The sequence below is a fragment of the Coffea arabica genome, chromosome 2e, assembly GCF_036785885.1.
Source record: "Coffea arabica cultivar ET-39 chromosome 2e, Coffea Arabica ET-39 HiFi, whole genome shotgun sequence".
NCBI classification, from domain to species: domain Eukaryota; kingdom Viridiplantae; phylum Streptophyta; class Magnoliopsida; order Gentianales; family Rubiaceae; genus Coffea; species Coffea arabica.
In genome coordinates, this window is record NC_092313.1 from 67,661,486 (window position 1) to 67,675,146 (window position 13,661).

Genomic DNA, 13,661 nt, shown 5'->3' on the forward strand with positions numbered 1-13,661 from the left:
GCATATGTCTCCGTCTTCAAGGACTCACATGGCTTGACCTTGGCCGCAACAAATTAAGTGGTGTGATACCCACATCGTTATCGGAGTGTTCGAAGCTTCAGGTACTGAGGTTGTTTTACAACAACTTTAGTGCAGTGATACCGGAAGGATTTGGGAACTTGACGGTGCTTGTGGAACTACGTCTTGGGGGCAACAATTTGATTGGAGTGATACCCGAAGGATTTGGGAACTTGACGGCGCTAGTGGATCTACGTCTTGGCAGAACAATTTGATTGGTACCATCCTAGCTCTTGAATTTTAGCAGATATCAGATAAATGTACATATAACTATTTGATTAATAATTTAAAAGGCTCCATGTTTTAATTGTCATTTAGGGAAATTTGATTAACAATTTGCATTTAGGTATGCATTACAAAGTTCGTAATCTAATGTAACTTTGTTTTATATTTTAGAATAAATATTTCAAAGCTAATTAATCACGGTGCTTGAATGTAAAATCTCATGTCACCAAAGCTAGAAACATCAATTCTCTACGAGGGACAATTCTAATAGAGATTCGGAATCTAAACAAATTGAAGAGAGTGAACATCAACAAATTAACAATCAGATTTCTTGTCCTTTGCCATTGGGGGTGTTCAATATTTCGTCATTGGAGACTATTACTTTTGCTGGTAATAGCCCAACTCTTTTTGCATTTTAGCTGAAATTAGAAAAAAACAAGAGAGCTACATATTCCTAGTTGTATATTCTCAAACAATTAAATAATATATTGATTAGTAGTTTGAAGGCTTGTATGAAGGAAATCCGGAGGTACACAAATTATAGAATAACATAAAGGTAATTACTTATCAAACCTGAAAAAATAGTTGGTAACACTTTCGGTAACTAAAGAAGAATACAAAGAATTTTCTTATTAAACATATGTGGTGGTAAAAAAGACCGTATAACATTTCCAGACGTAATAATCAAAATATGAATGACACAATCACCTCAACAAACTACCAAAGCTTAGGCTTCCCTTTTTTTTAAATTTTTTGTGAAGTTATATATATATATATATATATATATATATATATATATATATATATATATATATATATATAAGCTTGAATCTTTTTATATGGTTTTTTCTAGATTTTATCATGTTTGTAATTATTAAGCATATTAATCTGCAAAAATATATGCATTTATCTGAAAGAAAAAACTATTCTATTGGCTTCAAACCCTATTGACTTAAATATCTCTTGGTTGTTGTGAAAGTATTTTATCCGAAAAAAAAAGCAATTCCTTGTAATGAAGACGAAGGTTTTAAGTAAATTATTTAAAACATTCTAATATGAGTAAATTAATCCGTAGCATGCATGAAGACGAAGGTTACTCTCTAGGTAGCGTTCCACAAGAGCTCGGCCGCCTAAAGCATCTTGACGAACTTAGTTTGGGCTCCAATGGCCTAACTCGATCCATACCAGCCCAAATATTCAACATCTTGACACTGCGAGTACTGGACCTATCGGACAATACGCTTTCTGGAAGGCGTCCGTCATCCATGGGTCATGGATTGATCAACCTTGAATGGCTTGTTCTCGATTCGAATGAGTTGGATGGAGTGATACCAGCCTCAATCTCAAATGCGTCTAAGCTGACTATTTTAGGGTCGATTGGAAATAGATTCAGCGGTCCAGTTCCAAACTCTCTTGGAAACCTAAGACTTCTAAGAGTATTAGGTCTCGTTGATAATCATTTGACAACTGAACCTTCATCGAGAGAATTGAGCTTTATCAGTTACTTAACAAATTGTAAGTATCTGAAAATTTTAGACTTTTCTGAAAATCCGCTGCATGGTTTTCTTCCGATGTCAATTGGGAATCTCTCAACTTCTATGGAGAGATTCTATGCATATGGTTGCGGAATCAAGGGAAGCATTCCCGATGCAATTGGGAATTTGAGCAGCCTAATGATTTTGAGTCTAGATGGAAATCACCTGAGTGGGACCGTTCCGAGCACAATGGAATACTTGCAAAATCTTCAAGGTTTGGATTTGAGTGCTAATCAATTAAGTGGTTCAATTCCAGATTCCATTTGCAAGTTAAAGAGATTGTCCCAAATCTATCTGGGGCAAAACCAGTTTCGTGGGTCAATGCCATCATGCTTAAATAATATTAGTTCCCTGAGAGTAATTGACTTTGCCGGTAGCTTGTGGAACCTCGCTGATCTCTTGACGTTGAACCTGTCATATAAATTTCTTGAGTGGCTCACTACCTTATGAAACTGGAAATTTGAAGGTAGTAACGCTATTAGATTTGTCAGGAAATCACCTTAATGGGAATATTCCAAGTTCCTTAAGAGGCTTGCAAAGTTTAGCAACGCTTTCATTAGCACAAAATAAACTTCAGGGACCTGTTCCAGACTCTCTCAATCAGATGTTAAGCTTGGAATTTTTAGATCTATCCAATAATAATCTATCAGGTCCAATACCAAAGTCCTTGGAGACACTTTTATATCTCAAATACATTAATCTTTCTTTCAACCACTTAAGAGGAGAAATTCCCTCCAGTGGTCCTTTCAAGAACTTCACATATGAATCATTCATGTCTAATGATGACTTGTGTGGCGCTCAGAGATTTCATGTTCCTCCATGTGGTTCTCCTCGGATTCACAAATCCAGTCAGAAGAAAGTATTTCATATGCTAGGCATTCTATCAGGTATTGCAGCAACAATAATTGCTCTTACAACTGCTGCAATTTTACTTTTAAGATGCCAAAGGAAGGATGAGGCTTCAAGAAATACTGATTTGTTGCCCATGGGATTGCCAAAAATGATTTCATACTATGAACTTGTGCAAGCAACCAATGGTTATGATGAAAGCAATTTGCTTGGCAAAGGGAGTTTTGGATCTGTATATAAGGGTATTTTGACGGATGGGACAGTTGTAGCCGTGAAAGTTTTCACTTTACTAGCAGAAGTCACTTCCGGGAGTTTTGATACAGAGTGTGTAGTTCTACGCAACCTTCGCCATAGAAACCTAACCAAAGTGATTGGTAGCTGCTCTAACTTGGACTTTAAAGCCTTGGTGCTTGATTATAAGTCCAATGGGAGCCTTGAGAAATGGTTGTACTCCCACAACCATTGCCTGGATCTGCTGCAAAGGATAAGCATAATGATGGATGTTGCTTCCGCATTGGAATATCTCCATTTTGGTTATACAACACCAGTGGTTCACTGCGATCTGAAACCTAGCAACATATTACTCGATGAAAGTATGGTTGCTCATGTGAGTGATTTTGGTATGGCAAAGTTTTTGGATGAAGAAAATAGTGTTCTGCATACCAAGACACTTGCAATGCTTGGATACTTGGCACTGGTTTGGCATATTTGACTTCTTTTTAGTTGCTTTTTTATCCATTTTTTACTTGAATTATATGTCAATCTTCCAAGTTTTCTATTTTTTTTCACTTTAAGCGTGATGTCACTACAAGAAAATTGCGTTTCTGTGACAGGCGAAAGTCGTCACTAAAAATTCATAAGTCATCACAAAAAAAGTCAGTGACGACTTTTACTGCTGTCACAGAGCTGTCACTAGTTCTATGTCACAAAAGGGGGTCCATGTGACGACTGTTGAAAGTCGTCACAAACGATTTCGCTTTTGTGATGACTCTTGTCGTCACTCATTGTTGTACATTGTGTGACGACTTTTATTGTCACTAAGCTGGCTAAATTCTTGTCATAGTCAACCCTTGGAGTTGTCACATTATGCTTCCGTTCAGTGACGACTTTTGTTGTCATTGTTTTCCATCCATAAAAAGTGACGACTTTCTAGTGTCACTAGTAAAACTTGTTGGCAGTGACAACTTTTTTATTGTCATTTATTTTTTGTAAAAAGCAATAAGCTAATGATGTCCGAACCTCAAACTTTTAACTATTCTTGATCACAGATGAAACAGGAAGCTAAAAAACCAACTTTTTTTTAGGGTGGATCACTTAAAAAATGGAATGACAATTGATTTAGGGGTGCAAAGTTTATTATTTATTGAAAGATTTTCTTCAGAGCTTAGGCAACTTCAGCTGTCAGTATTATGAGGTCCATTAATTGTGGATGAGATACAACATGTGGTAGTAGCTTGGTGGAAGATTCCACTAACACAGTAACCTTGGAAATTAGCTCTGGAACGGGACCTGTCCCAGAAGTGTTTTTGCTGATCTATTTGTATCTAGTATAGGCTTTGCTTTACTATGTAAATCTACATTGCCCCCCCCCCCCAAAAAAACACACAAAACACCAAAAACGCCACCAAAAGAAAGGATCAACTAAGCAAATGCATATATTCATTTAGCCCAATCCGCCATATTTTTTGTTTCAAGAAAGCTCCAATGTGGTGGAGTACAACTGAACCACGTTCAAGAGTTCTAAGAGAACTTTCTAGTTTACATTGGATATTATGTGCACATCAAAACTCCTTAATCTCTATTAACAAGAACATGTTCACTATCCAGGTTAGACACTCCAACAGGACTAGTAGCCTGCTTGCTTTACAGGTTTACAATCATAGCTGGTCTATCCGCTTGAAAATCATTGAGAGCCTAGATGATCGTGAACCACACAGTATATCAAGAAAAAAAACACACACACACACACACAATCACAGGTGCCTCTTTTTCCTTAGCACAAAAAAAAAATTCTGATACAGAAAAATTTAGATGAGTTCGACAAAGAAAAAAGTGGAATACATCCCAACGTTCAAACACATTTGCTTTAAAAACACTAAGTTTTGGTTGCAACATCCAGCACCTCAATGGCTGTAATTAAACATGAACAAGATTTCAAGCACCTAAATCAGCCTCAAGCAACTCAATTGCATTAAACAGGAATCAGATTTGGTGGAACCAGATTTCAAGTGCCATCAAGCAACTAAATTGACATCAAGCAACCCAATTGTATTAAAAATGAATCTCTATTTTGTAGAACCAGAATTCAAGTGCCTCAATTGTAATAACTATGAAGAGCAAACAATTTATTTATACCTGACACAGAAGTTGCTTATTTGCGCAAGTCTTTCAGCTGGTTAGCTAACTCATCATACAGGCTTCTTGTTTCTGTTTGTTGCTGTTGCAAGGTCTTAATCAACTCTTGCTGAGCAGTGAATTGTTGAGTTACTTCTGCAGCTCGTTTTTCTGCTTCATCTGCTCTTTTTCGGCTGTCCTCAATCTCATGCCTCCAGCGTTCTACCTCAGCAGCTTGCTTCTTGGTTGCACTACGACCGCGGATGTGTCCAGGTACGTAACCAAGTTCTTGCTCGCATATTTCCTTGCTAGTCATTGAAGTTGTAGCCTGCAATTCCCTCATTTTGTCCTAGGCAAGTAAAAAATATGATCATTATGTAGCTGGAATGGATGTCAATAATTTAAAAATCCATTATCCAAGTGAAACAGCTCACCAAGGTCTCTTTTGCTTTGTCATTTACCAGCCCCCCTGACTTCTTTGACTTTCGACTTAACTCAAACATGTCTATCTCTGAAAGCTCGACATCTTCTTTCCTTTTCTGTCCAAATTTTCAATTTTTTCATTTTCAGTCATATGACAAAAAGGATGTACATGTACAACTGTTGGCTGGGTTTCAGATTACCTTTTCCTCAACAACTCTTGCAAGCGATTTTGTGCCAACAGTAGTGTAGCAGTCATTTTTGGCACGATTTTGCTTGTTACGTTCACTAATTTTCTGCCACAAATTAGTGAAAATTTTAACTGACAAAGATTAGCAAATTTGTGAAGTGAAATCTGAAATTTAATAAAAGGATAGGTTATTTTGACAAGCTAACCTTAAATTCATCATTTTCAAAGTAGCTGACCAGCCACTTCCAATCTTCTTCACTCACACCTTCAGGAACTTGCCTCAATGCTTCTTGCCTTGATTCAAAACTCTGGAAATACTTGTGAAGCCGATATCGATGGTTTCGATATTGTGTGTTTAACTGCCTATTAATAGCAGTTTTTGAGGTGATGTGCTCTGGAAATCGAAAGTCATCCTACAATAACAGTGCAATCTACTTAAAACCAAGCAAATCTAAAGCAGTAAAATCTCTCATACTTTCTGGATGAAATTAGAGTATTAGCAGGACAACAAATACCGTAACCGTGCTGTATATGCCTTCTCGGTCACCGGGATTGAGATGGGACCACTTTGGAACATTAAGCCTAGCAGCCTTCCTAACAACACAACCCCCTTCTGTGATGAAGTATTGAGAATCCTTCCCAACAATCCGCCGAATACAATCATCAATTTCAATGGTGAGCGTCTCATTAGCCTCCCTTTTTTTTGATAATGATAGATTTCGTGTACGTCCTCTTCTTCTTGCTGACAGCAGCATAGCTATTAACAAATATCAGTCCATACATTACTTTGACCACATTAACAAAGTCAGTCATGAAATAGAAACTTGATTTTTAATTTCAGCCGTGAAAATGAAGTCTAACTTACCATTTTCTTGCTCATCCGAAACTGGATTTGTCTCATTTTCTCCGGATGCACGAGACTCAGATGTCTGAGGGTGTATCATCCTACTCTCACTAGCAATTTCTCTAGGTGAAGAAGTTGGAGTGACATATATTGCATCCTCTGAGGATACACTCTTGGATGCACTTCTTGGTTGATTGCTTCCAACTGAATTAGGTATTGCAGGCTGTTGTGCACCTTGAGCTTTTCTCTGCAGCATTTGGCCTCGCTTTCCTGGTCCAGCCATCTAAAAGTAACAAGAAGTTAGTGTTACAGCATAGTATAATTTAGGAATAAAAACTAGTTAGCCGGAGTTAAAGAGATTAAATTTAGTGTCATGTAGTCCTCATCAATTTCACCTATTCCGAATCGATGTCATTATCACTAAGAATCTCCTCTTCGTCTTCCTCATTGTTAGACTCATGTTCATTCACTTCATCATCATCATTAATGAAGTCTTCAAAGGTGCCATTTGAGCTATTTTTTGACTTCTCAGCATGTACAATGGATGAAGGTACAGCCTTCGGTATCTCATTGTCTTCTCTTGAAAGTAATGGTGGATTGTCGAGGTCTATTATAATAGTGAAATCCCCAGTTGCTTCTTCTTGATATATTTCCTCAACCATTGGTTCTTTTTCTAAATCTTCAGGAACATCATACAAGTGCCTTGGACTGAACCTCTCGACGACAAACCAGTTTTTGCCTAGTTTCAAGTCTTCAAGATAAAAGACTTGTTGGACATGTTGAGGGAGGACATATGGTTGGTCTTCATACCATTTTCTAGACGAATTGACACTTGTGATACCCCATTCTTTGTCCACTTGCATCCCAGCACTATCATCGGTCTTCCACCAGTCACACTTGAATACTATAACCTTTTTTTTCCCGAGCCAGTATCTTACTTCAATAATTTGTTGTATCACACCATAAAAATCGATCATTTTGTTACCATGCTCACCTCTAACTACAATACCACTGTTTTGAGTCTTTCTTTGCCTTTCCCGATTTTCCGTGTGAAACCTATACCCATTAACCATGCAACCCGTATACATGCAAACTCGGTTGTCTAGCCCAAATGCTAATGCTCTAAGCTCACCATTGGAAGCCTCGCTGCCATACATAACCTAGTAAGGACAATTTCACCTAAATCAGTAATTTATTGTATTAGAGATAAAAAAAAAGTAGGCTGTCCAAATGACACTACAAACATACACGTTGTTTAACCCATTTTGCAAATTCTCTATCGTGCCTTTGGTCCACATTTTCAGCACTCTCTGCCTCCAACTCCATTTTATGCGCACTATAGACAAAAACAATCACCTTGTATAAATTTGCCTTTGAACATATCAAAATATAGAACAAAGGTACAAGCTTTAATTAACATTAAAAGCTTACTTTATATAGTCCTCAAGCTCATCACAATTGTTCAATATAAATGTATGAATTTTTTCCAGCTCTGAGTCAAGGAAATTGCCCCTTTTGGGACCTCCAAATGGACGACCAGGGCATGAAAAAATGGACAATTCACCAGTATTATATCCCCTATCATTGTTTCGTTCAGGCTTGTTGAATATCGTATCAATATTGTCTAGGTACATAGAGCAGAATGTCAAGCATTCTTTATCTATGTACCGCTCAGCAATGCATCCCTCTGGCCGGGCCTTATTCCCAACATAACTTTTCAGCACTGCCATATGTCTTTCTCAAAGGAAAATAAAAGAAATTAGAAGATTGCAGTGGTCTTTAATAAAAAAAAAACTTACAAGGCTATATGTTCAACTCTCTACCTCTCAAATGGGAACATCCAACGATATTGAGCTGGACCGCCAAGGATAGCTTCAGCAGGCAAGTGAACCATCAAGTGCATCATTATATCGAAGAAAGCTGGAGGGAACAACCTCTCTAATTTACATAAGATGACTGCAATTTTTTGGCCTAACTCCTCCAGAACCTCTCTATGTAATGTTCTAGCACATAATTTTTTGAAGAATTCACTTAACTCGAATAGCACTTGCCGAACTTCTTTTGTTAAACTTCCACGGATTGCAAGTGGGAGTAGCCTTTGTATAAAAATGTGGAAGTCATGACTTTTCATTCCAGAAATTTGAAACTGGCCATTCTTTATACATCGGCAAATGTTTGAGGCAAACCCATCTGGATATTTGACAGAATTCAAGAACTCACATACTTTTTTTTTCTCCTCCTTGGTTAGGCTGTAACAGGCATGTGGCATGATATAAGAGTCGCCATTTGGAATCAAATGTAGCTCTTTTTTCAAACCCAAATCCTTCAAATCTTGACGACACAACCAGTGGTCTTTGGTTTTGTTTTCAATATCCATAATTGTGGCAATGACAGCCTCTGAGACATTTTTTGACACATGCATTAAATCCAAATTATGCCTAAGAAGGAGGTCTGCCCAATATGGTAACTCAAAGAAACAACTTTTCTTTGTCCAGTTCAAACCACTCTCAGAACGCTTGCGTTTCTTTGCATTGGATTGCGCCTTGGTCTTCCCAAAATTTACCTCCATATTTTGTACCTGATCCAAAATTTCATTTCCAGATAAAGGTGCAACAGGATTCCTAAAGTCCACATTGCCATCGAAAGGTTTTTTTTCTCGCCGCCAAGAATGGTCAATGGGTAAGAAGCGGCGATGACCTGTGTAACACAACTTTTTTCGGTGTGGTAAATGTACGCAAGTTGTCTCAACCATGCAAATAGGACATGCTTGATACCCTTTCGTACTCCATCCGGACAGCATTGCATAAGCTGGAAAATCATTTATAGTCCATAGTAAAGCTGCCCGGAGGTCAAATTTCTTGCCACTATATGCATCATATGTTTCAACACCAAGCCACATTTCATTCAGTTCATCTATTAGAGGCTCCATGTAAACATCAATCTCATTTCCCGGGGATTTAGGCCCAGGAATTAGCATTGATAGGAAAAAGAAAGGATCTCTCATACACTTCCAAGGGGGCAGATTGTATGGCACTAGATAAATAGGCCAGATGCTATAAGCACTACTCATGGTCCCAAAAGGATTGAAACCATCAGTTGCAAGACCTAACCTCACATTTCTAGGATCAACGGCGAAGTCCGGATGCAACCTATCAAAGTGTTTCCATGCTTCACTGTCTGCTGGATGCCGCATGATGTTATCATCATGCACACACTTTTCTTTATGCCATCTCATATCTGAAGCTATTTCTTTGTGGGTATATAATCGTTGCAGCCTAGGCTTCAAAGGAAAGTAACGCAAAACTTTGCGTGGAACTCTTGAACCTGCCATCTTGTAGCGAGGTTCTTTACAATTTAGATTTGGACAAGTGTCAAAATTTTCATTTTCCTTGCGGAAGAGAACACAATCATTGACACAAGCATGGATTTTTTCAGATTTAAAACCTAAGTCTCGAATGAGCTTCTTAGCATCAGCAAAAGACTTGGGAACTGTGGCTTCAGGAGGTAGTGCATGGCTAAAAATTTCCAGCAATGCATTGAAGGACTTTATGGTCCACCCGCTCATTGTTTTCAAATGGAGCAAAGTGACTACAAAGGATAACTTTGAGTAAAAATGATTCCCTGGATACAGCTCCTTTTTTGCATCTTCTAACAATTTAAGAAAGTTATTTGTGTCACTATGATTCGCATTTAGACTATCATCCGTTGATTCTTCCCTACCAGCCCAATTGTCCCCCCATTGTGCTGTCCCAATGTCGTGCAACATGTCATTTAAATCTTCAGTATCACTATCCTCCTCTCCATCCCCATGTTTAGTACTATCCCCACAATTTTGGTGTCGAAATTGTTCCCCATGGTGTATCCATCTTGTGTAGCTTTTACGAATGCCTTGAGTCAATAAGTGATCCTCCACAACTGTTTTAGTTTGGTTACAAAAATTATTGCATTGTGTACATGGGCATGGGATTTTCTGATTTTCAACTTTTTGAGAATATGCAAACTTGAGGAAATTTTTGACTCCGAGTTCATAAGCCTTGTCCTTCCTATTGCTAATCTTCATCCAAGTTTTATCCATGTCCTAGATATAGACACATCAGCCTTTAGTACAAAATACTTTTGTAATATCAAACTAAAGAGAATACAAGTTTTTTATGAGACTTTCATGCAAAAGAAATGGAAGAAGATTTCGGCAAACTGAAGGTTTCGACAACACTAGCTGCAATTTTCATTTTCAATTGCGGATTCCCTATCAGATTGAATATCAAACCAGGCAATGAGACAAAACCAAGAAGCAGAAACATCACGAAACTCAGAGGCAGTCCTGATATGCTAATCAGATTTACAAGTTCATCAACCAGACTCAAATGCGTAAACTTGAGACAGGGATAGGGAAAGATAAAATGCAGCAATGAGCATTGAACGAATGCCCTGGGACGACATTCTAGTTTTGGCACCTGTTCGAACTCAGTAGTGACTGTGAAGTAATTGGTAATGAACTCAGCAATCTGGCCATGTTAGAGTACAGTAGTATTATAAGTATCTAAATTCAGTTTTTTTTTTTTTTTTACCCTTAAACTGACCTACCCTATCTACAGTTTAAAATGAAGTTAGCCAGTCTTTGGAGGTTGACTGATTGAGCTGCAGAACTAATGAGTTGGCTGAAAAGTGTATGCACCCTTCACTACGACTGCCCAACTTTAAAATAATCCTTTTGTGGCCGGCCCAAACCGCCTGTGGAGTGGTTCGACTTGAAATCTGGCGTTTGGGTTGCCAAAAATCTATACCGTGATCATGTTAAACTGCAAGCAACCGGCTTGAAATTATTACAACTATATATATGTTCGCTTCAAAAGTGGCCTTAAAGTTGATACTTTCTCCCATTTTGTAGGGCAGAGCATGTCATACCCTTCGGGGGAAAAAAAAATCTCACAATGTGTAGTTATTAGAAAGAAAGCTATGAAATTCAGAGGCAGTCCTGATATGCTAATCAGATTTACAAGTTCATCAACCAAAACTTGAGACAGGGATAGGGAAAGATAAAATGCAGCAATGAGCATTGAACGAATGCCCTGTTACGGCCTGCTGTTAGACCACTTGGGCATTTCAACAAACAGTAAACGAACATGAAAAATTCCAGCAATTCTTTGCTCAAATGAAGCCACGGTTGGCCCCAAAATCATCAGAAGTACAAGGGATTTCAAATTCAATCATGATATAACATGCGCATGCTAAAATTTGAACAATCAACGGGGCAATTGCAATAAACGAAGCCATGGCAGACATGCTTAGAGGACTTGGGAAGGAACTGAAATTCAAAGAAAAAGGGGCGACTTATAGTGCTCTTACTTGAGCGGTGGCGACGGCGATTATGACGAAGCCGAAGACGGTGAGTTGGAATTGGAAGATGACTAGGTCTGACTTCGTCCGAGAGCCTTCATCTAGTGTTACAGAGAACGGCAGCAGCCCAGGAGGTTGTGCGCGGTGTTGGCGATGGCAGACAGCAGCAGAGCGGACGCGGACTGGTGGTGACCTGGTTCTTCCTCCTCTGTCCGTTGCCGCGTCTTTCTCTCCTGATCTTCCCGTCAGCTGCCACTCTTCCTTCACTCTGTTTTTTTTCTTTTCACGCTCAAGGCCTCCCTTCCAAGAACCCTAGCTGCTTCTCTGCTCTTCTGTTTCTCTTTTTCTCCTCTAAAACCTAGCCGCCCTTTCTCAGGCTTCCCCCTCAGCTTTTCTTGCTCACTTGTGCGCCGCCCTTTTTTTCTCCTCTATTTTGTTCTTTTTTTCTTGTTTTGTTCTTTCCCTCTGTTTTGTTCTACTGCCAAAGCCCTCCTCTATTTTCCTTCACCTGAGCTGGTGCTAAAGAGCTCGACGCGGTTGCGGGTCAATAGAGGGGAGAAAGGGCAATCGTCAGTGGTGAAGGAAATGCTGAAGAATAAATTATGGTGCTGGATAGCTCGGACTTCAGCGGCTGATGGTGGTGGATTGCGGCGGACTTCAGCGGCTAACGGTGGCGAGCGGCATTTCGAATCTACGGGAAGGAAGGGTTAGTTCACCATAGGAAGGAAAGACTGAGAATGAAATTTGTCTAAGTGTTGGAAGAGAGAAGCGGCGAGACTTTTGTTTTGTGTGTGAACAACCAAAACGACGTTGTTTTGTAGAGATTTCAGCCACCCGCCTGGTGCCTCTTTCAGATTTCAGACTGGCTCTCTTTTTTTTTTTGGCATCTAAGCACGTCTTTGAGATTCCAGGATTCACGCCTTTAGCTTCATACATCTTTTTTCTTTTTTTTTTAGCCAAATTTTTTTTTTTCAGGTTTCTTTTTTCATACTTAATCTCTTTTTTTTTTTCCTTAATCTCATCTATAAATATCAAATAAATTATTTGATATTGGTTTCTTTTTTGTGCATGTATATATATGTGTGCTTGTTTGTGTCTATATACATCTTTTTGGGTTTGGACAACTCAATATACAAATTATTTAAGAAATTACATTACAATAAAACTTACACAATAAAACATGTTTCAAAAATTTAACATGCATAGAATCGCTTATATACAGTATAGCACTTCTTACTCATGCTTATCCTACTCTTTGTCTATTACTTAGTTTTTATAATAAATTAAAAGAAACATGTAATCAAATATTCTGTTAAATGTGTTACAACTCTCAATCTTATTGCACGACAGATATTTTACTGAATAATTTTAATTTCGTATATACCCATTCCATATGAAAATAATTATTACTTATGATGTATTACACGTTATACTAATCTTTCACAGTGCTAACATTAGACTACAAATTATATTCAATTACACTTTTTCAAATTATTTCAGTTATTGATTTTTGGGTGTTGTTATAAGGAATAATAAACAATTCGTGAAAACATTTTTATGCTCAGACATGTCTATTATGTCAACTTAGCAAAAATTACAAATATCTAAAAATAGTTTGTTATTATATCATTTGCATTTTGCTAATACGTAATGAATAGAGGCTAAATTATAAAATTAGGGTGTCATATCTTCGGTGCTTTTGCTCATATAAAAGAATTGGGGGCTAAATAATAAAATTAGGGTGCCATAGTAGAATTAGTGAAATTTGATGAAAATACTATAGAATTGCTTATATACAGTATAGCACTTCTTACTCATGCTTATCCTACTCTTTGTCTATTACTTAGTTTTTATAATAAATTAAAAGAAA

At 37.9% G+C, this 13,661-nt stretch overlaps 3 protein-coding genes across 3 annotated transcripts; 1 reads left to right on the plus strand and 2 right to left on the minus strand.

Annotated features, from left to right (window-relative positions):
* Positions 1-1,358: 1,358 nt before the first annotated feature.
* On the plus strand, positions 1,359-3,378 carry LOC113729358 (uncharacterized). The gene is made up of 2 exons (XM_027253662.2): positions 1,359-2,174; positions 2,284-3,378. The coding sequence occupies exons 1-2, from the start codon at positions 1,359-1,361 to the stop codon at positions 3,376-3,378; spliced, it is 1,911 nt and encodes a 636-aa protein (XP_027109463.1).
* A 1,388-nt stretch (positions 3,379-4,766) lies between these two features.
* On the minus strand, positions 4,767-6,097 carry LOC113729359 (uncharacterized). The gene is made up of 5 exons (XM_072080758.1): positions 6,086-6,097; positions 5,817-6,004; positions 5,624-5,716; positions 5,435-5,539; positions 4,767-5,349 (listed from the first exon to the last, which is right to left on the minus strand). The coding sequence occupies exons 4-5, from the start codon at positions 5,501-5,503 to the stop codon at positions 5,038-5,040; spliced, it is 381 nt and encodes a 126-aa protein (XP_071936859.1). The 5' UTR covers positions 5,504-5,539; positions 5,624-5,716; positions 5,817-6,004; positions 6,086-6,097; the 3' UTR covers positions 4,767-5,037.
* A 503-nt stretch (positions 6,098-6,600) lies between these two features.
* LOC113729360 (uncharacterized) lies at positions 6,601-10,556 on the minus strand. The gene is made up of 5 exons (XM_027253665.2): positions 8,278-10,556; positions 7,886-8,188; positions 7,703-7,790; positions 6,850-7,614; positions 6,601-6,737 (listed from the first exon to the last, which is right to left on the minus strand). The coding sequence occupies exons 1-4, from the start codon at positions 10,527-10,529 to the stop codon at positions 6,850-6,852; spliced, it is 3,408 nt and encodes a 1,135-aa protein (XP_027109466.2). The 5' UTR covers positions 10,530-10,556; the 3' UTR covers positions 6,601-6,737.
* Positions 10,557-13,661: the final 3,105 nt, after the last annotated feature.

Excerpts from the sequence above, each read along its gene's own strand:
- LOC113729359 (XM_072080758.1), bottom strand. The coding sequence starts at position 5,503 with ATGTTTGAGTTAAGTCGAAAGTCAAAGAAGTCAGGGGGGCTGGTAAAT. Across the intron at positions 5,350-5,434 it reads ACAAAGCAAAAGAGACCTTG|GACAAAATGAGGGAATTGCA; the intron begins GTGAGCTGTTTC and ends TTACTTGCCTAG.
- LOC113729358 (XM_027253662.2), top strand. The coding sequence starts at position 1,359 with ATGCATGAAGACGAAGGTTACTCTCTAGGTAGCGTTCCACAAGAGCTC. Across the intron at positions 2,175-2,283 it reads ATAATATTAGTTCCCTGAGA|GTAGTAACGCTATTAGATTT; the intron begins GTAATTGACTTT and ends GGAAATTTGAAG.
- LOC113729360 (XM_027253665.2), bottom strand. The coding sequence starts at position 10,529 with ATGGATAAAACTTGGATGAAGATTAGCAATAGGAAGGACAAGGCTTAT. Across the intron at positions 8,189-8,277 it reads TGGATGTTCCCATTTGAGAG|ACATATGGCAGTGCTGAAAA; the intron begins GTAGAGAGTTGA and ends CCTTTGAGAAAG. Across the intron at positions 7,615-7,702 it reads CAAAATGGGTTAAACAACGT|GTTATGTATGGCAGCGAGGC; the intron begins GTATGTTTGTAG and ends TGTCCTTACTAG.